The following is a 26,078-nucleotide window of genomic DNA, read 5'->3' as shown; positions in this document are numbered from 1 at the left end:
AGGGTTAGGGTTTACGGTCTAAGGTTTAGGGTTTAGGGTTTAAGGTTTTTTTATTAGGGTTTAGGGTTTAAGGTTTTTTGATTAGGGTTTAGGCTTAAGGGTTTGGGCTTTAGTGTTTATGTTTTATGGTTTTGTGTTTTGGGGATAGGGTTTAGAGTTTAGGGTTTAGGTTTTAGGTTAAATGTTTAGGGTTTAGGGTTTAGGGTAAGGATTTAGGGTTTAGAGTTTGTATTTAGGGCTTAGGGTTTAGATTTAGGTTTACGGTTTAGGGTTTAAAGTTTAGAATTTTGGATTTAGGATTTTGGGTTAATTGTCTAGGGTTTAGGGTTTATGCTTAAGGGTTTGGGGTTTGGGGTTTAGGTTTTAAGGTTTAGTGTTTAGGGTTTAGGGTTTAGGGTTTAATGTTTAGAGTTTTTGATTTAGGGTTTAGGGTTTAGGGTTAGGGTTTAGAATTTAGGGACAGGTTTTATTATTAAGGGTTAGGGTTTACGGTTTAAGTTTTAGGTAAGGGTTTAGGGTTTAGGATTTTGGGTTTAGGGTTTAGGGTTTAGACATTAGGATTTATGGTTAAGGGCTTAGAGTTTGGATTTAGGGTTTAGGGTTTAGGGTTTAATGTTTAGAGTTTTTGATTTAGGGTTTAGGGTTTAGGGTTAGGGTTTAGAATTTAGGGACAGGTTTTATTATTAAGGGTTAGGGTTTACGGTTTAAGTTTTAGGTTTAGGTGGAGGGTCTATGGTTTAACGTTCAAAGTTTAGGATTTAGGGTTTAAAGTTTAAGTTTAAGGTTAGGTTTTATGATTTTGGGTATATAGTTTGCCATTTAGTGTTTAGGATTTAGGGTGAAGAGTTTGGGGTTTGGGGTTTAGGGTTTAGGGTTTAGGGTTTAGGGTTTAGGGTTTAGGGTTTAGAATTTAAGATTTAGGGTTTAGAGTGTAGGATCTATGGTTTAGAGTTTGGATTTCGGTTTTAGGGTTTATTTTTAGGTTTAGGGTTTAGGGTTTAACGTTTAGAGTTAAGGATTTAGGGTTTAGGGTTTAGGGTTAGGGTTAGGATTTAGGATTTAGGGTTAAGGTTTATGGTTTAGTGTTTAGGGTTTATGGTTAAGGGTCTAAGGTTTAGGTATATGGTTAGGGTTTATGGTTTAGGTTTAGTATTAAGGTTTAGGGTTTAGGGTTTAGGGTTTAGGGTTTTTGGTTTAGGGTTTAGGGTTTTTGGTTTAGGATTTAGCAGTAAGGGTTTGGGGTTTTAGTATTAGGGTTTAGGGTTTAGGGTATTGGGTTTAGGGTTTAGAGTTTAGGATTTAGGGTTTAGGGTTTAAGGTTTAGGGTTTAGAGCTTCGACTTAGGGTCTAGTGTTTAGGGTTTAGGGTTTAGCATTTAGGGTTTATGGTTTAGGTTTGAGGTTTAGGGTTTAGGGTATAGTGTTTAGTGTTTAGGGATAGGGTTTAGGATGTAGGGTTAGGGTTTAGGGTTTAGGGTTTAAGGTTTATGGTTTGTTGTATATGGTTTATGCTTAGGGTTTAGGTTTTAGGGTATAGTGTTTAGGGTTTGGGGTTAGAGTTTAGGGTTTAGGGTTTAGTGATTTGGGTTTTAGGTTTTAGAGTTTTGGGTTTGGGTTTACGGTTTAGGGTTTATGATCTAATGTTTTGGGTTTAGGTTTAGAGTTTAAGGTTTAGGGTTTATGGTTAAGGGTTTAGGGTTTAGGGTTTAGGGTTTAGGGTTTAAGGTTAGGGTTTACGATCTAGTGTTTAGGGTCTTGTATTTAGGGCGGTTTTTAGTTTAGGGTTTAGGGTTTAGGTTCTAGTGTTTTTTTTTTCTTTCATATGAACGACCCTTGGGGGGGTCAGGGAATTAGCAACACGCCCAGGCCTTAGCATAAATAAAAAAGCAAAGTACAAGGAGGGGGACATAAACCTAACCTCCGAACCTATGGTGGTTCATCAGTCGACCTTCCTACTAAGGATAGTCATCTTATCCCCGTTCTAAAAAAAGGAAAACCTAGAAGCTAAGCACCTAACGAGAGGACTCCTCTCGGTACAAAGAATCTAGAATTCGTAAATAAGGGAGACTCTCCCCTTACAAAAGTAAGAAGAGAAAAACCTATACTTATTCAAAGAAACTATGATTAACAAATCATAGCCATGTTGAAACAGTTGCACACAACTTCAAGGAGGTTGTTCAATTCTTCTGACTCTCTTTCTTCTGAAATTTTGCATACCCATTTTTTCTAGAATGTAACTTCCTCGAGATGCACCTAGTAGTTGATGGTAAGTGTAGAAATGTTGAATGATATCTTGCCTATGACTCCATTTAGATAAATGATCAGCTGTACAATTAGCTTCCCTGAAGGTATGTTTGCATTGAAAGTACTCGCACTGACTACTGATATTTTTAAGTTCCTGTACATCCTGCTGAAGCTGCCAAGGTGGTGAGCTGTTGTGATTGAGCCATTTGCTAAGCAGCTTAGAATCCACCTCCAAAATAATCTTCTTGTATCCATGTTGCACACACCAATTGACTCCATGTGTGGCTGCCTGTATCTCTGCATTGTTATTGGTACCAAATCCAAGAGGTATAGCGTATGCATAGACCATATTGCCTTGGTCATCCCTTAGAATTCCTCCTCCCCCAATTTTTCCTGGATTGCTAAGGTCACTACCATCTGTATTCAGCTTGTACACTCCCATTGTAGGTTTGTCCCACCATACTGGAAATACATTAATATCATGCCTGCATTTTTCTATCATGCTGATCACTTCCTTCCAATTACTAGGCCATTGCAAATATGGGAAAATGGTGGTAAATAGTTGCATCATGTCCTTGAATATGAGATACTTGACTCTACCAATGTTGGACTGCTTGCGTTAATATTTAACTGAACACCTGTTCTTCCACAGATTCCAACAAATGAAAATGGGGAGAGCCTGATTTAGAAGTTTGTGAATCTCATTGCTGTGTCGAATACTTCTCCAAGTCATCAGCAAGCTTCTCAAAGTAGTGGATGAGTGTTCAATTCCCATCAGTGCTGAGTGGACCTTCCAGATGTGATTGGCAAAATTCCCAGACACAAGAATGTGATCGATTTCGTCACTCCCTGGTCTGTGACAGAAGTAGCATCTGGCTGGCTCTATCCCAAAGTTGGTTAGCTTTTCGTTAGTTGGCAACTTGCCCCTCAAAGCTCTCCAAATAAACAAAGACACTTTGAATGGGAAGTTTTATGCCATATGAAAGTGTTGATCAGGTCCTTGGCATGTTTCTTCCTGATACTTTCCCATGCAGATGAGATAGTAAACTGACCACTATCTGTAAGTGTCCAGATTGCTTCATCTGGGACATCTTCATGGTGCTGAATAGTAGTATTAAGAATGAGAGGAACCATGAGAGGAGGAGCATGTTGTCTCACTGAGCTTTCTTTCCATTGTCCTTCTTCAATAAAATGTGCTACTTGGAGGTTATTTAAACTAGATATATTGTCACTGTGGTCTGCCAGAGGACCATTCCCAAGCCAATTGTCCCACCAAAAGTTACAGCTTCCTGAGTGAATTTTCCAGGTAATGTGAGGATCCATAGCAGGTTTGTTTTTGAATAAATATTTCCAAACCAACGATTGTCCAGTGTCCCATTTCTTGGCCACTGGATTGGCTCTTTGACAATACTTGGCTTTTAAAAATTGTCCCCATAAAGAGTTTTTTGTTCTGAAGGTCCACCATTGTTTATATTGAAAGGACGTACAAATAACAGAAAGAAGTCTCACTCCTATACCACCCTCATCAGTAGGATAACTGAGTGTTTCCCATGAAGCCCAATGGTATTTTTTTCTTTCTTTGTCCATTCCCCAGAAGAAATCAGCAGTTATACTCTTCAGATATTTGATGGTGGTTTTAGGAGGAGAGATAGCAGTCATAGTGTGAATAGGAATAGATTTCAGCACATGTTTCCCAAGAGTGACTCTACCTCCAAAACTTAAAATTCTGGATTACCATCCACTAATTTTCTTAATCACCTTGTCCACCAGTTCAGAGTAATATATAATCCTCTGTCCTCCAATGTACAGGGGGCAACCCAAGTAATTAATGGGACTCTCTTTCTTATTAAACTCAGTGCTCTCCTTGATCATAACAATGATATCTGGATTGGTACCTGCAGGGACCATAAAATGACTTTTGGACTTGTTTAGGAGTTGGTCAGAAACTGCCTCATAGGTAGAGATAGTCTTCATAATAAGCTGCAAAGATTCCCTAGTTCCTGATGTGAAAATAATAATTTCATCAGCAAAGCTCAAATGGTTGATCTGTGGACCTTTGAGTTCCATTTGAAACCCCTTGTACATCTGATTTTGATGAAGAAGATTCAGCATTCTTGATAGGGAAAAAGGACGGATTTACCCCCGAACTTTAATAAATGGTACGTCTATGCCCTCCGTTATACTTTGCGTCCACATAAGCCCCTGCCATCCAATTATAGGTACACACATGCCCCTCTCACTAACGGCCTTCTCATTTTTTACACGTGTCTTAATCCTAATCAACTACCCGTTTGACCTTTCTTTTTAACCCATAAACCAACTACCCGCCCCATAAATCCAACACCCACCCAATTTCCTCTAAGATATATCCTAATTAAAATACCCAAATCTAAAGGTCCGTTCCTATCACACAAAACCCTAGTCTTCATCAAGTTCATCGATTTAATAGTATTCTACAGTTTCTAAAGCACAAAATCTTTTGTTCACTTCAGTCTACGAGCTCGCATCTTCTGTTATCGATGCTCTTAAGCAAAAGTTCCCCATCCCTTTCTATTCGATTGGTCCAGCAATACCTTACTTTACTAGCGAAAAAAATCCCTCCTCAACTACTTCAATCGATGAACCATAGTACATTAAGTGGTTAAATTCTCAACCAAATGGTTCTGTTTTGTACATTTCGCAAGGGAGCTTTCTCTCTGTCTCGCGTGATGAACTTGATGAGATCGTAGCTGGTGCGCACGATAGTGGTGTTCATTTCTTTTGGGTGGCACGTGATGAAACTGTTCGATTTCAGAAAAATGGATGTAGTGTAGGGCTTGTTGTGCCCTGGTGTGACCAATTGAAGGTGTTGTCACATCCTTCGATTGGTGGATTTTGGTCACATTGTGGATGGAATTCGACTAAAGAAGCAGCATTCTCAGGCCTTCCAATGCTGACTTTTCCGATATTCTGGGATAAAAAAACTAACAGTAAGCAAATTGTTGAAGATTGGAAAATTGGTTATAGGGTGAAAAAACATGACAAATGTTCGATATCGAGGGAGATTTCTAGGTTGTTGAAATGGTTTATGGATTCTGGAAATGAAAGAAGTGATGGCAACGAGGCGAAGAGCAAAAGAAATACAGAAAATCTGCCAGTTTTCCACTGCAAATGGAGGATCCTTTGAAATTAAAATTGATGCTTTCATTAAGGGTTTTAGATTTGGGTCTTTTAATTTGGATATATCTTAGAGGAAATTGGGTGGGTATTGGGTTTATGGGGCGGATAGTTAGTTTATGGGTTAAAAAGAAAGGTCAAACGGGTAGTTGATTAGGATTAAGACACATGTAAAAAATGAGGGGGCCGTTAGTGAGAGGGGCATGTGTGTACCTATAATTGGACGGCAGGGGCTTATGTGGACGCAAAGTATAACGGAGGGCATAGACGTACCATTTATTAAAGTTCGGGGGTAAATCCGTCCTTTTTCCCAAAATCCCTTCTTGATAATACCTTAGCCCCCAAAATAAATAGGGCAAGGGATAAGGGATCACCTTGCTTGAGACCTCTTGTAGAGTGAAAGAAACCATGCCTTTTGCCATTAATGATCACAGAGTACCAGTTGTTACTCATAATTCTCCAGACCCTATCTATGAAAAGTTCTCCAAACCCCATTCTCCTCAAGACCAGGCAAGTATAGGACCAAGAAACCCTATCATATGTTTTAGCCATGTCAAGCTTGCTCACTACATTATCTCCTTCTTTGGGTTTTTTGATGCCATAAATGATTTCTTGGGCCAACATGATATTTTCAGAGATGTTCCTTCCCTTAACAAAACCAGATTGGTTTTCAGAAATTAAATTAGGGAGGATAGGATCAAGTCTGATGCTAAGGATCTTGGAAATGATCTTGTTGGAGAAGTTGTTAAGACTGATGGGTCTAAATTCATTAAGCTTGTTTGGATGGTCCACTTTAGGGAGGAGTACCAAACATGCATGAGTCATGAATTCGGGCATAATATGACCATTAAAAAAGGACTGAACTGCAACCAGTAGATACTTCTTAATAATCTCCCAACAGGCCTGATAAAATTTTCCTCCAATGCCATCAGGCCCTGGTGCTGAGTGAGGGTTCATAGACATTACCACTTGCTTCAATTCCTCCATGGTTGGCATGCTGTCTAGGACCTGGTTTTGCTCGTGAGTAAGCATTCTGGGAATACACTGCAGAATATCTTCACTGATTCTGTCATTATGTCCAGTGAATATGTTCTGAAAAATATTGACAAGCTTCTTTAGCAATGTTATCATCCCCTTGTACCCAATCTCCTTCTTCTGTACAGATTTTGTGAATGAAAAGCCTCCTTCTTCTTCCCCTCATAAGTGCATGAAAATACTTGGTATTTGCATCCCCTTCCTTGAACCATTGTAACTGAGTTTTCTGCTGGAGAATGGACTGCTCCAACTTCAAGTATCTAATATATTGGGCATTAATGTTGTGCAGCTTGGACCTGTTTTCTTCATTATTGGCAGTAATGATTTCTTCTTCAGCAACTCTGACCTGCTCCTCAAATTCTTTAGTTTTTGCAAATATATCTCCATACTCCATTCATGACCAACTACTCAGGGTGCTAGTTAGCCTCATCATTTTAGTATGTAAGGACCACATGGGATTACCAGAAACTTCCGTTTCCCAGCATGTCTTAACAGTTGAATAGAACTTAGGATTTTCAGTCCAACAATTCAGGAATTTGAAGTACCTAGTAACTTGATCTTGTCTCATAGTTATTTCCTGCAATAGTGGACAGTGGTCTGACCCCACTGATGGAAGATGAGTAATAGTGGTTTGAGGCATAACTTCAAGCCATTTATCATTGACCATGGCCCTATCAAGCCTTTTCCAGATCCTAGCCTCTTCAGCCCTTTGATTGCACCAAGTGAAAGGTTGACCATTGTACCCAATATCAATCAAACCACAATCCTCAATGACACTAATAAACTCAAAGCTCTTGTTCATGTTGTAGTCTCTACCTCCTTGTTTCTCCTGAGTGGAAGTAATTACATTGAAATCTCCAATAGTACACGAAGGCATATCTTTTTCAGAGAATTGCAAGAGTCTATCCCACAGGGGCCTTCTGAGTTGATCTTTGCATTTGGCGTAAACATAAGAGGTAATATATTTCTCAGGATACTCTGCATGCTTCAGTTCACATGTAGTGTGCTGCTCATCAGTTTCAAGAATTTTACAATCAAACTCTCCAGCCCAAAACAACCATATTTTACCATTAGGATTACTGTGGGCCTTGTCCATATTCAACTAAATTCTATAATGGTTGATTTGGGAAGTATCTGCAAAAGGTTCAAGAATTGTAATCATGGAAAGATTGTGTATTTTCTTGAGAGTTTGGATCCTTTCCAAGGATCCTTGGGTGTTGATACTTCTAGCATTCCAACAAAGTGAATTAATCATCATAAACCTCTTCTTTTAGATCTAGTATTTGGTCTGCTAATGGTAGTAGATTTACTGTTGGATTTCATGATTTGTCTCGTGTCCTTCCTTCCTCTAGGAGATAGGCCTTGTTTCCCTGTGACCTCTTTGACCTTTTCTTCATTTTCAGTATGAAATATGGAACCAAAGGCCTTAATTAAATGGTTGTTGATCCCTTCCTCTTCATCCTCATTGTCATCTATGGATTGAGTATCTTGGTCATATTCAACCTCAGAAATGTCAACCCCATATTCATCAAACTCCTCTTCAATCTCATTCTGCCCCTGCTGTCCAATTTCAGAGCCTCTTTCCCTTTGTTGTCTTTTTTTGATTGCATGTCTCCTTTTTTTACTTAACCTAGCTTGAGATTTATTGTTAAGTGGTTTATCAGTTGCTTCCCCTGTATTCTTAATATTCTGTGGAGTCTGACAATTTGTCCTTTCCATCTCCTGTTGAATATTATTGTTATGCTTCCCATCAATACCATGTTGTAGCTGTCCCTGATTACTAGTTCCTGCATCTTGATCTCCATTGTTTATGCCCTGTATAAGTTGATCATCTGCTTGCTGATGCTGTGCCTGAGTCTTCCTGTTTTGAGGGGTTGCAGGAGCTCTACAGTCTCTAGGGTGGTCAGGGTATTCCCCCTCATGCAGAACATGAGTCATATCCCTCCCTTTGGTTACCCCATCTTGCAGATTAGTTGGTTTCTCCTTTATCCCTCCATCCATCCCTCCAGATACTTCAACAATATTCACAGCAGTCTCAACAACTATAGTATTGGGGTGATGGGGTAATAGGAGACTTGAGTCAATACCTGTGCTCTTGTTTATATGAGTGACTGCTTCTTGATTCTTCTAGGAATGTCTTTCATTTTGATGGTTTGTGGAAGGTGAATCCTTACTTGATTCGTACTTTGCTTGGTCTTCTTGCTCAACTGTCTTATTATTGATGTCCTTTCCAGCCTCATCTGTGCTAGCTTGTTCCTGCATTTCTAAATCACTGTAAATGTTTTGAGTGGGAACAATGTGAATTGTACCTATTTGTGGTGGTTGCTGTGGAACCTGTTCCTTGCTTTCTTTATGTTGAGGTGCTCTAGGTCTCCACTCAGTCTTGGCATTGGCCTGCTCCTGGTTTTTATGTTGTTTTCTTCTCTGAGTCTTCCACTGGTCTTCTTGCTCTTGCTGCTCCTTTTCTTGTTGAATTTGCACTTTCTCATTGGATTGGATAACAGCCTGCTTGCCTTTTCCTATAAGTGGGTTGGTTTTATTTTCTTGTTTCCCTTGGTCTCCTTTTGACTTATCCATTTTGTCTGCTTCCATCTCCTTTCTTTTTTGATAGTCCTCATCCCTTTGTTTGATTGTACATACATGTATCATGTGCCCTTGATGTTTACAGTACAAACAATAATCTGGAATACTGTCATATTCAATGGCTTGTCACTTCCCTCTAGTCAAATCTTCTTCATCATATCCAAACCAAATATGTTGTTGCTTCTCTTTTGTAAGGTCAATCTGGATTCGTACCCTGGCCAAACTACCTCTTGTTTTTTGGGCAGATGCATTATCTAGGTAGAGAACCTTACCAATAGGAGCCAAGAGGGCAGTTATGATTTCCTTCTTGTAGCAATGCCATGGTAACCCTAACAGGGAAACCCATACTGGTACTATGGGAGTTTCCTCTTCAGGTTTGAAGGTGGGGGTCCAAGTTTGGATCCTCATAAGCTGTCCTTCTATGGTCATTTTTTGCTTCGTCCATACAGTAATGTATTCCAATGCATTGTCAAGATCAATATATACATGCCTAGAGTTGAGTGAGCTATCTTGACTCCTCCAGATAATTGAGTTTGAGTTATGAAACTCTTCCTTAGCAGCTCCATCTTAGGCATGGCATTACTGAATTTTCCAATAAGGGTGAACCTGTAATATGTTGCCCAATTATTCATAAAATCATCTTCCTTAAATATCACTACCATCTTGCCTTGTTTGGTTGTGACCTTAGGGGTCTCAAAAATTATAGGAGCAGTATTTTTGGCCTGGTTGTATCAAAGTCTAGAAGCATAAGACTGAACCACAGTAAAAGGGGCAGTTTCTTGGGCCACATCCTTTTTGGGCTGTTGTTGGATATTATTTTTGTTTGTGTCTTTAGGAGGGATCTGATCCTGATACACTTGTTTACTCTGTTGAGTCTGAGGAGTGTGTCTAGTGAAATTATTGGAAATTTGAGGGAACTGATTTTGCTGCTGATTTCTAGCACCAGTCCCATTGTTTTGTTGTGTGCCTGCATATTCTCCATTCCCCTGTCTTGGTTTAGTCCCATTGACCTTTACCTGTGCATGATCAACAATTTTCTGGGCAACACTTATATGCTCATCAACATTATGTTGCGACTGAGTAGGGATTTTATTATTCACAATAACATTTAGTTGGGAGTTATGAGACTTAACCGACTGCACTTCTCTTGGTTCATTCAGGTCTACATTAGCCTGTAAATCTTTATCAACTGAATTATCAGTAGACTTAGAAACCTTTCCTGCCTGTGTTGCCTTTTCTTTTTGATCTGGACTTAAGATGATCACCTCCTTTGTAGTGTATTGCCCTCCTTGATGACTGCTCTTGCTCCCTTTGTGTTGTTGAGCACTCGAATTATCTTGGCTTTGGCTTTGAACTTGATCCTTCGCCTGATTCTTCTCTTGATTTAGGATACCAATAAATCTATTTGAATTCAAATCCTCCCCTGCATCTCGCACATTTGTTGCATTGTTAACGTCCTTTAACTCCACATTGCCTACTGCATCATTGATTTCTTTTGTGTTTGATAGCGATCTCTCCATCTGATCACTGTGACTTGTAGTTCCCTTCCCCTGCAAAGTTGAAGAAAAAATCATGTTAGATTGAATTTTAGAATTAGCCATTGTTACCTTGAGGTGATTTTCTTCATCCATAGGAATCGTTTGGTGTATCCTTTGTTCTTCCTTGCTGGCCGGAGCTCCGGCGACATCACCGGAAATTCTCTCGCCAGTGATTCCACTGTTGAAATGCTTAGAAATTTCAGTAAGATGTACTCCTTGACCTGGGGAGGAGTCCCCAGTAGTTGAGAGCTCATTTAGACTATCAGAAGTCGGTCGAATTTGAGGGAGCATTTCGGGCGATTTCCAGGCGATCCCCTCCAAAATCATCTTCGTAGATCTCTCAATTAGGATGATGGAATCCTTTGATTTTTGAACTGGAGATAGATCATTAGATGTAGATTCTAGATTCCCTGGCGTTTTAACCTGAATCATTCTGGAATTTTCCAGAGAAATAATTTTACGAGCCCAGTCCAACTCTTGCTCTGAAATCGCGAAGTGGATCGTTTCAGTTCTTCGCAATTTCGAAGAGTTGTTGGACGAATCTGAGGAGGCGCCCGAGTGGGGTTTGTTCATATTGGAGTTGCGCGTCGACTGGGACTGGTCCGGTGGTCGGAGCTGCATCTCCGGCGGCTATATAGCCATTCCGGTGGACTGCTGCTGCGTCCGCCTGCTAAGAGAATTTTTAGAGTGAAATGTTTAGAGAGAGAAAAAAATAGAGAAATGAGAAAGCGGTTCTAGGGTTTATGCTTAAGGGTTTGGGGTTTAGGTTTTAGGGTTTAGTGTTTTAGGTTTAGGGTTTTTGTTTTATGGTTTAGGGTTTAAGGTTTAGGGTTTAGGGTTTAGGGTTTAGGGTTTAGGGTTTAGGGTTTAGGGTTTAGGGTTTAGGGTTTAGGGTTTAGGGTTTAGGGTTTAGGGTTTAGGGTTTAGGGTTTAGGGTTTAGGGTTTAGGGTTTAGGGTTTAGGGTTTAGGGTTTAGGGTTTAGGGTTTAGGGTTTAGGGTTTAGGGTTTAGGGTTTAGGGTTTAGGGTTTAGGGTTTAGGGTTTAGGGTTTAGGGTTTAGGGTTTAGGGTTTAGGGTTTAGGGTTTAGGGTTTAGGGTTTAGGGTTTAGGGTTTAGGGTTTAGGGTTTAGGGTTTAGGGTTTAGGGTTTAGGGTTTAGGGTTTAGGGTTTAGGGTTTAGGGTTTAGGGTTTAGGGTTTAGGGTTTAGGGTTTAGGGTTTAGGGTTTAGGGTTTAGGGTTTAGGGTTTAGGGTTTAGGGTTTAGGGTTTAGGGTTTAGGGTTTAGGGTTTAGGGTTTAGGGTTTAGGGTTTAGGGTTTAGGGTTTAGGGTTTAGGGTTTAGGGTTTAGGGTTTAGGGTTTAGGGTTTAGGGTTTAGGGTTTAGGGTTTAGGGTTTAGGGTTTAGGGTTTAGGGTTTAGGGTTTAGGGTTTAGGGTTTAGGGTTTAGGGTTTAGGATTTAGGGTTTAGGGTTTAGAGTTTAGGATTTACGGTTTAGGGTTTAGGGTTTACGGTTTAGTGTTTAGGGTTAGGTTATAAGGTTTAGGGATAGGGTTTAGGAGTTAGGGTTAAGGTTTAGGGTTTAGGGCTATGGTTTATGGTTTAGGTTTAGGGTTTAGGGTTTAGGTTTTAGGGTATAGTGTTTAGGTTTTATTGTTTAGGGTTTACAGTTTAGGGTTTAGGGTTCAGAGTTTAGAATTTAGAGTTTGGATTAGGGGTTTAGGGTTTAGTTTTAGGTTTAGGGTTTAGGGTTTAAAGTTTAGAGTTTAGGATTTAGGGTTTATGGTTTATGGTTAGGGTTAGGATTTTGAATTTAGGGTTAGGGTTAGGGTTTATGGTTTAGTGTTTACGGTTAACGGTTAAGGGTCTAAGGTTTAGGTTTATAGTCAGGGTATATAGTTTAGGGCTTAGGGTTTAGGTTTAGGGTGTAGGGTTTAGGGTTTAGGATTTACGATTTAGGGTTTAGGTTTTAGGGTTTAGTCTTTTTGGTTCAGGGTTTAGGATTTAGGGTTCAGGGTTTAGGGTTTATGGTTTTGGTTTGGAGTTTAGGGTTTAGGGTTTAGGGTTTAGGGTATAGAGTTAAGTGTTTAAAGATAGGGTTTAGGCTTAAGGGTTAGGGTTCAAGGTTTACAGTATAGGGTTTAAGGTTTAGGGTTTAGAGTTTGGATTTAGGGTTTAGTGTCTAGGTTTAGGGTTAGGGTTTAGGGTTTAGGGTTTAGGGTTTAGGGTTTAGGGTTTAGGGTTTAGGGTTTAGGGTTTAGGGTTTAGGGTTTAGGGTTTAGGGTTTAACAGTTTAGGATTTACGGTCTAGTGTTTAGGGTCTAGTGTGTAAGGTTTAGGGTTTAGGGTTATGGATTTAGGGTTTGGGGTATAGGGTTTACGGTTTATGGTGTAGTGTTTAGGGTCTAGTGTTTAGGGATTAGGCTTGAGGGTTTAGGGTTTATGCTTATGGGTTTGGGGTTTAGGGTTTAGGTTTTAGGGTTTAGTGCTTTAGGTTTAGGGTTTAGGGTTTAGGTTTTACGGTTTAGGCTTTAGGGTTTAAGGTTTAGGGTTTAGGGTTGGGGTTTAGGGTTTAAGTTTAGCATTTAGTGTTTTGGATTTAGGGTTTAGGGTTTAGAGTTTAGGACTTAGTGTTTAGGGTTTAGGGTTTAGGTTTTAGGGTATAGGGTGTAGGGTCTATAGTTTAGGGTTTAGGGGTTAGGGTTTTGGGTTATGAGTTTAGAATTTATGGTTAACAGTTTAGGGTTAGGGTATAAGGTTTAGGGATATGGTTTAGGAGTTAGGGTTAAGGTTTGGGTTTAGGGCTTATGGTTTATGGTTTATGGTTTAGGTTTAGAGTTTAGGGTTTAGGTTTTAGGGTATAGGGTTTAGGTTTTATGGTTTAGGGTTAAGAGTTTATAATTTAGAGTTTGGATTAAGGGTTTAAGGTTTAGTTTTAGGTTTAGGGTTTAGGGTTTAACGTTTAGAGTTTAGGATTTATGGTTTACGGTTTATGGTTAGGGTTAGGATTTTGAATTTAGGGTTAGGGTTTATGGCTTAGTGTTTAGAGTTAATGGTTAAGGGTCTAAGGTTTAGGTTTATGGTTAGGGTATAGTGTTTAGGGCTTAGGTTTTAGGTTTAGGGTTAAGGTTAGGGTCTAGGGTCTAGGGTTTAGGGTTTAGGGTTTAGGATTTAGGATTTAGGTTTTAAGGTTTAGGGTTTTTGGTTTTGGGTTTAGGATTTAGGGTTTAGGGTTTATGGTTATGGTTTGGAGTTCAGGGTTTAGGCTTTAGGGTTTTGGGGTTAGGGTTGAGGGTTTAGTGTTAAGTGTTTAGGGATAGGGTTTAGGCTTCAGAGTTAGGGTTTAGGGTTTGGGGATGAAGGTTTATTGTTTAGTGTTTAGGGTTTTGGGTTTAGGGTTTATGGTTAAGGGTCTAAGGTTTAGGTTTATGGTTAAGACTTAGGGTTTAGGGCTTAGGGTTTATGTTTAGGGTTAGGGTTTTAGGTCTAGTCTTTAGGGTTTAGGGTTTAGATTTTAGGGTTTAGGTTTTTTGATTAGGGTTTAGGATTAAGTGTGTAGGGTTTATGGTTTAGAGTGTAGGGTTTATGCTTAAGGGTTTGGGGTTTAGAGTTTTGTTTTATGGTTTAGTGTTTTGGGAATAGGGTTTAGGGTTTAGGTTTTAGGGTAAAGTATTAGGGTTTAGGGTTTAAGGTAAGGATTTAGGATTTAGGATTTAGGGTTTAGGGTTTTGTGTCTAGTGTTTTTTTTTTAATTTTATTTGAACGACCCTTGGGGGGTCCGGGGCTTAGCAACACCCCCAGGCCTTAGCATTAATAACAAAACAAAAATACAAGGAGGGGGACATAAACCTTACCTCCGAACCTATGGTGGTACATGTGTCAACCTTCCTATAAAGGCTAGTCGACTCATCCGCGTACTAGAAAAGGAACCTACTAACTATGCGCCTAGAGGAGAGGACTCCTCTACGTACATCATAACTAGTAAGCAATAAACTAGGGAGACTCTCCCCTTACATGGAAAATGAATGGAAAAACTAATCTAGAGTCTATCTAAAAACTTAGGACGGTTGCTTGATTCTCTTTATTTTCTTCCTTCTGAAATTGGATACTCCCATCCTCTCTAGCAGGTAGCTACCTTTACCAACTGTAGGAAGCTGATGATGAGTGTAGTATTGTCTGATAATGTTTGAGTTGTGGCTTCCCTTTGCAAGCAAATCTGCTGTACTGTTAGCTTCCCTGAAGATGTGCCTGCATTCAAAAAATTCTAACTGTCTAGCGAGTCTGATCAGTTCCTGATGTGCTGCTGAATCTGCCAGGGAGGTTTGGATTTATAGCTGATCCAATTATTCAGCAGCTTTGAGTCAACTTCGAGGATAGTCTTCTTAAAACCATGTTGAACACACCAGTAGATACCTTGCTGGGCTGCAAGTGTCTCTGCTAAATTATTTGAGCCAATTCCAAGAGGGTGCTGAAAGCATATATCATGTTGCCTTGATGATCCCTCAAAATTCCTCCGCCCCCAATTTTGCCCGGATTGTTCATTGCACTACCATCCGTATTGAGTTTAAAAATATCAATGGGAGGAGTTTTCCAATTAACCTGAGTGATCGTGATCTCATGTTTGCAGGCCTCCATATAATTGATCAAGTCATGCCAGTCCTCAGGCCATTGCAAATATGGAAAGGCAATATGGAGAAGCATTATGATGTCCTTCTGAATAAGGAATTTAACTCTGATGATGCTAGATTTTTTGCCTCCATACTTAGCTGAACATCTATTTTTCCAAAGATTCAAACATGTTATAATCGGCAAAGAGTGCAGAAACAGTTTCTGCACTGCATTTCTGTGTTCTGTTCCCCACCAGGTAGTCAGTAAGTTTCTCAGAGTGTTCTGGTTGTGAGGGATACCAACACTTGCTGCAAAAAAATTCCATATGAAGCTAGCAAAATTACCATTAACTAAAATATGGTCAATATCATCTAGACCAGGCGCTGCAGCAGGAGCAGTTGGCATGTTCAGCTCCAAAGTTGATGATCCTCTCATTAGTGGGGAGTTGCTCCTAATTGCCCTCCAAAGGAAAAAGGACATCTTGAAGGGAATGTGCTTGTGCCAGAGCCATGTGTTGATGATACTTTTTCCCTTCTTCTTTCTGATTAAATTCCAGGCTGAGGAACATGTTGGATTTAGGGTTAGAGTTTAGGGTTTAGTGTTTATTGTATTGGGTTTTAGCTTTAAGGTTTAGGTTTTAGGGGTTTTGGTTTAGGGTATACTGTTTAGGGGTTAAGGTTTAAGGTTTAGAGTTTAGGGTTTGGGATTCAGGGTTTAAGGTTTAAGGTTTAAGCTTTATGGTTTAGGTTTGGGGTTTAGGGTTTAATGTTTAGGGTTTAGGATATAAAGTTTAGGGTTTAGGGATAGGGTTTATGATTTAGGGTTTGGGTTTAGGGTTTAGGGTTTAAGTTTTATTGTTTATGGTTTAGGCTTAGAGTTTAGGTTTAAGGGAATCAGGTTTAGTGTTTAGGATTTAGTGTTTACGATTTAGAGTTTAGGGTTTATAGTTAAGGGTTTAAGGTTTTTTTTTAAATATTAACTACCCTTGGAGGGGTAGGGGCTGAGCAACACCCCCAGGGGCATAAACCTAACCTCCAGACCTATGGTGGTTCAGTAGTCGACCTTCCACAAGGGCTAGTCAACTCATCCCCTTACAAAAAGATAAACTAAGAAACTAAGTACCTAAAAGAGAGGATTCCTCTCCCTTTACAAAGTAAACAAAAAAACTAAACCTATTCAAAGAAGCTATAATTTTTAAACTATAGCTAAGTTGAAAAGGCTACATTTTACTCAGGGGGGTTCTTTGATCTTCTTAATCTTCCTTCATCTGAAACTTGCCATTTCAAGCATGTCTAGTTGATAGTAAGCTCTAGCTTCCTTTGGTAGTTGATGACTACTGAAATAAAGTTGAGGGCTAGTAATCTTGTGGCTGTGTTTTGAAAGGGAATCAACAACGAAATTGGCTTCTCTGAAGGTGTGTTTGCATCTAAACTCGTGTGTTTGTTTAATAAGAACCCGCAGCTTCAAAATCTGTGTGTTGATACTCCAATGAGGATTAGTTTTGTGCATTATCCAGTCCACCAGAAGCTGTAAATCCACCTCCAAAAGAACTTTCCTGTATCCTAATTCTAAGGACCAGGTCATCCCAAAGATAGCTGCTTCTACTTCAGCTTGGTTGTTAGTACCTTCTCTTAACGAAGTGGCAAATGCTATCAACAGTTCTCCGTCTTGATCCCTTAATATACCTCCTGCTCCAGTTCTGCCGGGATTAGCTAATGCACTGCCATCCGTGTTGATTTTTACCCACTGATTTGGAGGTTTTATCCACCTAACAAGGGTCACTTTGGTATCATGCACACATTTCCCCCCAAGCTGTATCAGGTCCCTCCAGTTCGAGGGCCATTTGATGTGAGGGAAGGTTGTAGTCATGAGTTTGTAATTGTCTTTATAGATTGCATATTTGACTCTACTAACATTGGATTGCTTTCCTCCATATTTGCTAGCACATCTATTCTTCCATAGGTTCCAACAAATGAATATTGGTGTAGCTTGTAATAACAGCCTATGTGCTTCATTATTATATTGAGCTGACCACCATTACTTGATGAGTTGGAGGAGGGAGCTGTGATCTGTGATAATTCCAGCATTTGCAGCAAAGCTTTTCCACACGTAGGTGGCAAAGTGACCATTGTTGAATGTGTGCTCGATTTTATCAATACCTGGCCTGTTACAACAACAAAAGCAACTGGCTGGTTCGCTGCCAAAGCTGGTTAGTTTCTCGTTAGTAGAAAGTTTACCTGATAGTGTTCTCCACAAAAGAAAAGAAGATTTAAAGGGGATACTCTTATGCCAAATGAAGGAGTTGAATCTAGTCTTGATTCTCTTCTCCCTGATATCATTCCATGCAGAGGAGCAGCTGAATTTGCCATCAGTGCTGAGTTTCCATATAGCCTGGTCTGGGAGCTCTTGCTGAATTTGAAGCTTTGTGGATAGGATATTGGTTAGTTGACTGCTGGGTGCCTGCTGGATGAGCATACTCCAGTTCCACTGTCCCTCGTGCCAAAATTCTGCTATAGTAGTATTGTTGAGTCTATTACTGTCAGCAGAAAATTGAGCAAGGGGTCCAATTCTAAGCCAATTATCCCACCAAAAAGAGCAACTGCCCAAGTTCAGTTTCCATTGAATGTGTGATTCCACTTTGTGTTTGTTATGTATTAGATGTTTCCAAGTCAAAGATTCACCTGTATCCCATTTTTTACTAATAGGATTAGACCTTTGACAATACTTGGCCCTAAAAAAATCTCCCTATAGTGTTCGTTTGGATCTAAAAATCCACCATTGTTTGTATTGGAATGACTTGCAAACATCTTGGAGATTCCTCATACCGACACCTCCCTCATCATAAGGGAAGATAAAATTCTTCCATGACGCCCAATGATATTTTTTCTTCCCATTTCTCCATCTCCAGAAGAAATCTGCCATGATACTTTGAATCTGTTTAAGGACAGTAAGTGGTGGAGTCATTGCTGAAAGGAGATGGATAGGTAATGACTGCACTACATGCTTGATGAGGACTGATTTACCACCATAACTCAATAATTTTGTTTGCCACCCTGTAATCCTGCAAAGAACTTTGTTAGTAAGATCAGAAAAATATATAATCCTAGGTCTACCTATAAATAAAGGACATCCAAGGTAAGTGATAGGGTCCTCCTTTTGTTTGAAACCAGTGAGTCTTTTAATTCTATCCCTTGTGTTATTGAATGCATTAGTGTGTATCATAAAGTGACTCTTGTCTCTGTTAACAAGTTGGCCTGAAGTTTCCTCATAAGACTTCAAAGTCTGCATGATGAGCTTTAGAGTTATTTGTCTTCCAGAAGTGAAGAGGATGATATCGTCTGCAAAACTTAAGTGATTCACTTGTGGACCTCTGGGTTCCATGAAGAAACCATGGTAATCCGTATTGTTGTGGAGATCGTTCAGAGATCTAGAAAGGACCTCCGCACCTAAAATAAATAGGGCAGGAGAAAAAGGATCCCCTTGCTTGAGACCTCTAGTGGAATGAAAAAAACCATGCATTTTGCCATTGACTATAATTGAATACCAATTATTAGCCATAATCCTCCAAACCATGTCAATAAAGACTTCTTCAAACCCTAGTCTTCTAAGGACCAAGCATATATAGGTCCAAGAAACCCTATCATATGCTTTAGCCATATCCAATTTAATGATCACATTCCTCCCAATATTAGGTTTCTTAATCTGATGAATAATCTCTTGGGCCAACATAATGTTTTCTGATATGCTTCTCTCTTTGACAAATCCAGATTGGTTGAGGGAAATCAAACTTGGTAGAATAGGACCAAGTCTGTAGCTCAGTAGTTTAGAAATGATTTTGCTAGTGAAGTTACTTAAACTTATGGGTCTGAACTCAGTGAATTTGTTGGGATTGTTCACCTTAAGGAGGAGGACAATGCAAGAGTGAGAAAAATATTTAGGGATCATTTGGCCACAGAAGAAAGCTTGAATGACACCAAAAAGGTCATGCTTAATTATATGCCAACATTTCTGAAAAAAATAGCCATTCATCCCATCAGGAGCAGCTGCTGAATTAGGATTCATAGAGAAAACCACTTCCTTTAACTCTTCTAGAGTGGGCATGATAGTAAGACTATTATTTTGCTCTTGGTTGACCATCCTAGGGATACAATTGATAGCATTCTCATTGATAACCTTATCCACACCTGTAAAAATGTTTTGGAAATGCTCACAGGCAGCCTCTGCAATTTTTTCATCTCCCTGTATCCATTCCCCATCATCCCTGGTAATTTTGTGAATAAACAACTTTCTTCTCCTGCCTCTTATTAGTAAGTGAAAGTATTTGGTGTTAGCATCACCTTCCTTGAACCAGTGTAATTGAGTTTTTTGTTTCAAAATGGAGTCCTCCATTTTCAGAAATCTGATGTACTCTGCATTTAACTCATGAAGTGTTGCCCTGTTGTTTTCATTGTGATCATGGATAAGGTGCTCTTCAGCAGCCCTGACCTTAAAGAAAATATCACCAAATTCCCTTCTAGACCAAGAGCTAAGAGTATTGGACAACCTTTTCAATTTTTGATGAAATCTCCACATGTTGTTACCCTCCACAGTTCTTTCCCAGCAGGCTTTAACAGTGTCAAGAAAGTTGGGTTGGTCAGTCCAGCAATTGAGAAATTTAAAGTACCTGATTTGATCCTCTTCTCTAGCAACCATTTCCATCAGTAAGGGACAGTGGTCTGATCCTACTGATGATAGGTGAGTGATGGTAGTTTGAGGCATTTTTTCCAACCAAACATCATTTATAAGGGCTCTGTCCAACCTTTTCCAAATTCTGTGATAAATACCCCTTTTATTGGACCATGTAAACTTCTGTCCACTGAAGCCTAAATCCATGAGTCCACAAGCTTCAATCACAGCAATGAACTCTAGACTCTTCTTCATGTTATAAGGTACTCCTCCTAGCTTTTCCTCAATGGAAGTAATGACATTGTAGTCACCTACTGAACACCAGTGATTGGTATTTGCAGCTGCATGATGCAACATTCTATCCCATAGAGGCCTTCTAAGATGATCTTTGCACTTGGCATACACAAAGGTAGAGGTGAAATGAGTCTGAAGTTCATTATGGCCAATGTCACATGTTATTTGTCGCTCATCCTCTTCTAGTACTACACATTCAATGTCCATGTTCCAAAAGAGCCAAATTTTGCCATTGCAATTACTTACAGCCTGGTCCATAGCTAATTGATTTTTGAAACTTTGAACATGGGTAGTGTCTGAAAAAGGTTCCAAGATGGCAATGATAGACAAATGGTGCATCTTCTTGAGCATTTTGAGTCTCACCAGAACTCCTTGAGTATTGATCCCCCTTACATTCCAAATAAGTGTTATAATAATTGAGATGATCTGGAAGTAAAGAGCCTGGTGTTTGGTCTGCCAGCAGTGACAGTGTTGGTGTCTTGAATTTTGAAGTGGAATCTATCATGGTGTATTCCTCTGGGAGATAATCCTTGAGTTTTAGCCACCTGTTGAATCTCATCCTCAAGGCCTTTATCATGGTGTGGACTAAAAGCTCTAATCAGAAAACTCACTAGTCTCATCATCCTCATTAATATCCTTGAGGGATTGATTATCCCCATTAATTTCATCTTCGGAGTTGTCCACAGCATATTCATCAATCATAGGACTTCTGTTAACCTCGCATTTTTCAGACTCTTTATCAGGGGGACATTGTGAGGAGGGGTCATGTATTGTGCCTGTAGGGGAGTAATATCAAGCCCAACTGTTCATCTACCATAATAAAATTCTTGCAAGCTTCCCCATCCGTTTGTTGTTCCCCCTGCTGATCCTTATCCTGTTGTGTGTTCTGTCTCTTTTTGGCTGCTTCTCTTTTTTTTGCTAGGTTTGTTCTTGCTTTTGGGGGTGTTTCCTTATTTTCTAGTGCTTGCATTGGATCCCATATCTTTTGCCATCGATCCCTTATTTTGTTTACCTGTTGTTCCTTCCTCCACTTGTTGTTTTCCCCTGTTATTCTTTGTATTATTTTGATTCTTTGTCCCTGCTTGTTCTTGTTGCTGCACCTGTTGATGGTTTAGACTATGTTGTTGTCTTGTAGGGGTAGTAGGAGTTATAAGGTCTGAACTATGGTCAATGTGAGTACCCTCATGTAGAACATGAGACAAATTCCCCCCTTTGGACACCTCTTCCTGCATGTTAGTTTGTTTCTCCCGACATCCCCCATCCATCCCTCCTTCAACTTCAATAACACCATCAAAATAGGGAATAATGGGGATTGGGAGCATTGAGTCAATACCTGTGACCTTGTTATTTACTTTGTTTCCTGTTTGGCTGACCTGATTTTTTTTAGTCTAATCTGTTTTAGTTATGTTTTGTGCTCCTTGGGCTGATGTCTCTACATCACTGTTAGGCTCCTGCATGTCTGCATCTTTTCTTTCCTGCATGGCAATGTTAGTATAAGAATTATGATTAGAGATGTTAGTTGAACCTGTTTGATGAGTTGTGTTATGTTGTTGCTCATTTGTCAGCCTATTCTGAGGTGAAGTTGGCCTCCATATTGTTTTCTGTCTTTTTTCCTCCTGTGGTTTATTGTTTCTCCTTTTTTGTACTTGCCATTCCTCTTCCTTTTGTTGTTCAGGTTGTTGTTGATTGCTCCCTTCCTTGTTGTTTTGGTATTGTTGCTCCTCTTGTTCCTTTGTTCTAGCTTATCTGTTTTCACTCCCTTGTTGCCCCTGCTCTCTTTTATTTATGTTTTTCTTTTCTGTGTCTAACTCCTTCCTTTTGTTGAATTCTTCATCCCTTATTTTGAAGTTACATTCATCTATCATGTGACCTTGATGTCTGCAATATGGACAGTATGAGGGGATATTTTCATATTCGATTGGTTGCCATCTCCCTATGGTGAGATCCTCATCATCCAAACCAATCCAAACATGTCTAGGTTTTGTCTTGGTAAGGTCCACTTGAACTTTTACCTTGGCCATGCTGGCTCTTGTTCTTTTAATGGATGTTGTGTCTAGGTATAGAACTTTGCCCACAGACTCAAGCAGAGGTGTGATAAACTGTTTCTTGAAACAATGCCACGGTAATCCTGGCAGTAATACCCATATAGGAACAATGGGGGTTTCCTCCTAAAGTCAAAAATTTGGAGTCCAGGTCTGTATTCTCATAAGCTTGCCCTAAATGGTCATTCTTTGTTTTGTCCACACAATGTTATAGTCAAGTTCATTGTCTAAGTCAATAAAAACATGCCTTGCATTATAATGAGCTATGTTAACCCCCCCCCCCATTTAGTTGGGTTTGCATGATGAAACTTTTCCTGATCAGCTCTACTTTAGGCATGGTGGCACTGAACTTACCTATAATGGTGTATTTACAATCCACAACTAGCTTTTTCATGAAGTCATTCATATCATAAATCACAGCAGGTTGGCTCTGTTTGGTTGTGTGTCGAGGAGGGACCAATTCGATAAGTGTTGCATGAGCAACATGAATTTGCCTAAGCCTTGTAGCCAGAGTTTGAACCACTGTATAAGGTGCAGGTTCTGTAATTTGATCTTGTTTGATGGCTTGAACCTCATTAGTATTGCTGGTACCTTTGACCTGATTGGGCTGGTTTATTTGTTGGCTTTTCTGATTATGGGTTGTATGTCTATCAAAATTACTGGAGATTTTAGGGAATGCTTTATGATAGCTATTGGGTTCAAGATTCCCAGAGCAATCCTTTACGCCTGATTCATGTTTTTCTCATTACGTTGTTCAGCCTGCTGTTGGGATTTACTGTCCCTCCTGCTCTGTTCCTGCTCACTCAACTTAACAGCCTCATGCCCTTTTGCATTACCATGCACATGACTATCACTACTACTCAAGCTAGCAACATTTTGATTAGGATTAGAGTTAGTAGACTTACCTGCTGGAGTGTTACCCTCTCTTGGATGTTTGGTTTGCGACATGGTGCTTGTTGTTTGTTGCCCCTGTGTATGATCATAATCACATTAATTAATCAAATTGACACCCTTACTTGGCCTTTGCTGTCCTGTGTTGCTAGGAGTTGTATCCACTGCTTTAACTCCAAAGGAAAGATGTGATGAGCTCTCCACATCAATCACGTCCAAAGTTGCAAGCTTTGTAGGATCATGCTGATCATTTTGGCTCTTCCTTGTTTCATTATTTCCTTGTTCTGATTGCACTTCCATGCCTTGCTCATCCATTGTGTGTTGGTCATGTTTTTGGCCATTAGAGTGTGCATGGTCATGGGTATAGGTCCCCTGCTGTTTGTCTTCAGCTCTGTATGTGAGCTCTTCAAGCTCAAAATGTGGATTGGTTTATAGTTCTATGTAAGATTGCCGAGATTTCATCATGAGTCTGTTCCTGGACTAAATTGATGGATATATTGGTAAGATGGACCTCCTCATCGGTAGATTAGGTCTCCTTAGAGATGCCGCCAACAATTTTCCAATTTTCGATTGCTCGATCACCGGAGTTTATGTCGCCGGCGATTGGACCGTCCATTTCACTTGAAATTCCAGTGAGATGTACCTCTTCATCAGGGGAGTAATCCCCAGTGTTCAAATCGCCATGAAATTGCTGGGAAATTGCTCGAATTTGAGGGCTCAATCCGGGCGATACTGTAGTGATTTTCCCATAAATCACCTCTCCAGATCTCGCGATTGGTAAGGTGGAATCTTCTGATTTTGTAGTATGTTGTAGCCCTTGATTAGTAGAATCATTCTCACTTAACAGCTTTCCACGAATCAACCTGTCGCGATCTGGGGAAGTAATTTTTTGAATGCCAGCCAATTCTCTCACAGGATTCGCGCAGTTCATCGCCTCATTGATTCGCGAATTCATGGAGTTATGGGATGAATTAGAGGGCGATTCTCGGTGGGTTTTGTTCATCTGCCCAAGGCGCCCCTGTTTAGACTGGTCCGGCGGCCTGAAGGTCCCTACCGGCGGCTCACGCGCCATTCTAGCGGTTCCCTGAATCTGTGGTACTGTAGCCGTTAGGTTTGGGGCTGAAGCGCTTAGTTTAGAGAGTTAATTTAGAGAGAGAAAAAAATTGGGAAATGAGGGTTTTGTTTAGGGTTTAGGTTTTAGGGTTTAGGGTACAGGGTTTAAGGTTTGGATTTAGGGTTAGGGTATAGGGTTTAGGGTTTGTCTTATGGTTTAGGGTTTAGGGTTTAGGTGTAGGATTTAGTGTTTAGGGTTTAGGGTTTAGGATTTTTTTGTTTTTTGTTTTTATTTTTTTTGGTTGAACGACCCTTGGAGGGGGGGGGGGGTCAGGGACTGAGCAACACCCCCAGGCCTTATCATATATAAAAAGTCAAATATACACGGAGGGGGGCAAGTACCTTAGCTCCAATCCTATGGTGGGTAGGAGTAAACCTACCTTCTAAGGTTAGTCTACTCCACCCAATACAATAAGATGTAAATTAGACTAAGCACCTAAGAGGATGATTCCTCTCTTAATACATACTACTAATAATACATAAATGAGGGAGACTCTCCCTTTACAAGAAAGTGAAGATACGCCCAAACAAACTAATATACCTAAATAAGACATATTAGATCAGAATAGAGTATATCACAAGAAACAACTAGAGCGTTGTTAGTATCAAATGATGACATAATCAATCTCATAAGAGATGCTAGTCCTGCAATTATAAAGTAACATTGGCTATCCTTGATAGTTGGTATTACTTGTCTGTTGAAACGAATTGTTGTGAATCAAGGTGGTTGCTTTATCCTTTTCAGCTTCTTGCGTCTGAAATTGTGAACTCCCATTTTCTCTAAAAGATAACTCCCTTTAACTGCCTGAGGTAATTGATGTGGAGTGTAATAATGTTGTTCAATATCTTGTTGGTGACTATGTTTGGCCAGCAGATCTGCAGTACTATTTGCCTCCCTGTAAATATGCAAACAGTGAAAATAAACACATTGGTCAGAAAGCCTTTGTAATTCCTGTATAAACATGTGCAGTCGCCAAGGAATAGAAACCTGCAAGAGCCACTTAGTTAATAATTCAGAATCAACTTCTAATAGGATATTGTTATAACCATGTTGTATGCACCAATTTAATCCACAACAGGCAACCTGCACCTCAGCTTGATTATTAGTTCCTTCACCAAAAGGTACAGCAAAAGCATATATGATGACTCCTTGATTATCTCTAAGAATGCCTCCTCCTCCAATTTTCCCGGGATTATGTAAAGCACTACCATCCATATTCAACTTATATTTATTAATAGGAGGGGTCTTCCACATAACTAATGTAATTGTTATATCCTGATTGCATTTTGCAATGCAGTCCACCACTTCTGGCCAGCTCACAGGCAACTGAAGATAAGGAAAAGCAGAATGGAGAAGTAAAAGCATGTCTTTGAGAATCAATTATTTAACTTTGAGGATACTAGATGCTTTTCCTCCATATTTGGTTGATCATCTATTTTTCCATAAATTCCAGCATAGAACTATAGGAAGAATCTTGATGATTGTCGTATGTGCTACATTCTTCCCTGTAATAGCAGTCCAGCTCAATAGCTGATTAATCAATGAAGTTTGCTGAAACTTGAGTCCCATGCTACCTGCAAAAAACCTCCAGATATGACCTGCAAAATGTCCTTGAATGAAGATGTGATCCACGTCATCCCATCCCTGTTTAAGACAGCAGAAACATTTCACTGGTTCCACTCCGAAGGTTGCTAGTATTTCATTGGTAGGCAGTTTATAGCGTAATGCTCTCCATAGCAAAAAAGACTTCTTGAAAGGTATATGTTTGTGCCAAATTTGAGCATTAAGGATTGTATTATCCTTCTTAGTTTTGCACACTTCCCATGCTGATGTGCAGCTGAACTTTCCAGCTTCAGTCTGTTTCCAAACTGCAGTGTCTTAATTCCCTGCACAAACTGAAAGTTAGTATTTAA

The 26,078-nt window shown here is 39.8% G+C and overlaps 1 protein-coding gene and 1 pseudogene across 1 annotated transcript; one reads left to right on the top strand and one right to left on the bottom strand.

Annotated features, from left to right (window-relative positions):
• Window positions 1-4,119: 4,119 nt before the first annotated feature.
• Window positions 4,120-5,473, top strand: LOC102581740 (UDP-glycosyltransferase 87A2-like; annotated as a pseudogene).
• Window positions 5,474-7,688: 2,215 nt separating this feature from the next.
• LOC107058902 (adenylate cyclase, terminal-differentiation specific-like) lies at window positions 7,689-9,026 on the bottom strand. Its single transcript, XM_015305144.1, has 2 exons — window positions 8,609-9,026; window positions 7,689-8,446 (listed from the first exon to the last, which is right to left on the bottom strand). The coding sequence occupies exons 1-2, from the start codon at window positions 9,024-9,026 to the stop codon at window positions 7,689-7,691; spliced, it is 1,176 nt and encodes a 391-aa protein (XP_015160630.1).
• Between the last annotated feature and the right edge of the window lie 17,052 nt (window positions 9,027-26,078).

This window comes from Solanum tuberosum, unplaced genomic scaffold, assembly GCF_000226075.1.
Source record: "Solanum tuberosum cultivar DM 1-3 516 R44 unplaced genomic scaffold, SolTub_3.0 scf00698, whole genome shotgun sequence".
Lineage (NCBI taxonomy): Eukaryota > Viridiplantae > Streptophyta > Magnoliopsida > Solanales > Solanaceae > Solanum > Solanum tuberosum.
Note: the sequence above shows the minus strand (reverse complement) of the source record. Positions and strands in the feature narration are given on the sequence as shown.

What these genes read in the sequence shown, in the direction of transcription:
- LOC107058902 (XM_015305144.1), bottom strand. Translation starts at nt 9,026, where the DNA reads ATGGAAGCAGACAAAATGGATAAGTCAAAAGGAGACCAAGGGAAACAA. An exon ending in CCAAGCAAAGTACGAATCAA is followed by an intron (nt 8,447 to 8,608) that starts GTAAGGATTCAC and finishes ATATTGTTGAAG; the next exon opens with TATCTGGAGGGATGGATGGA.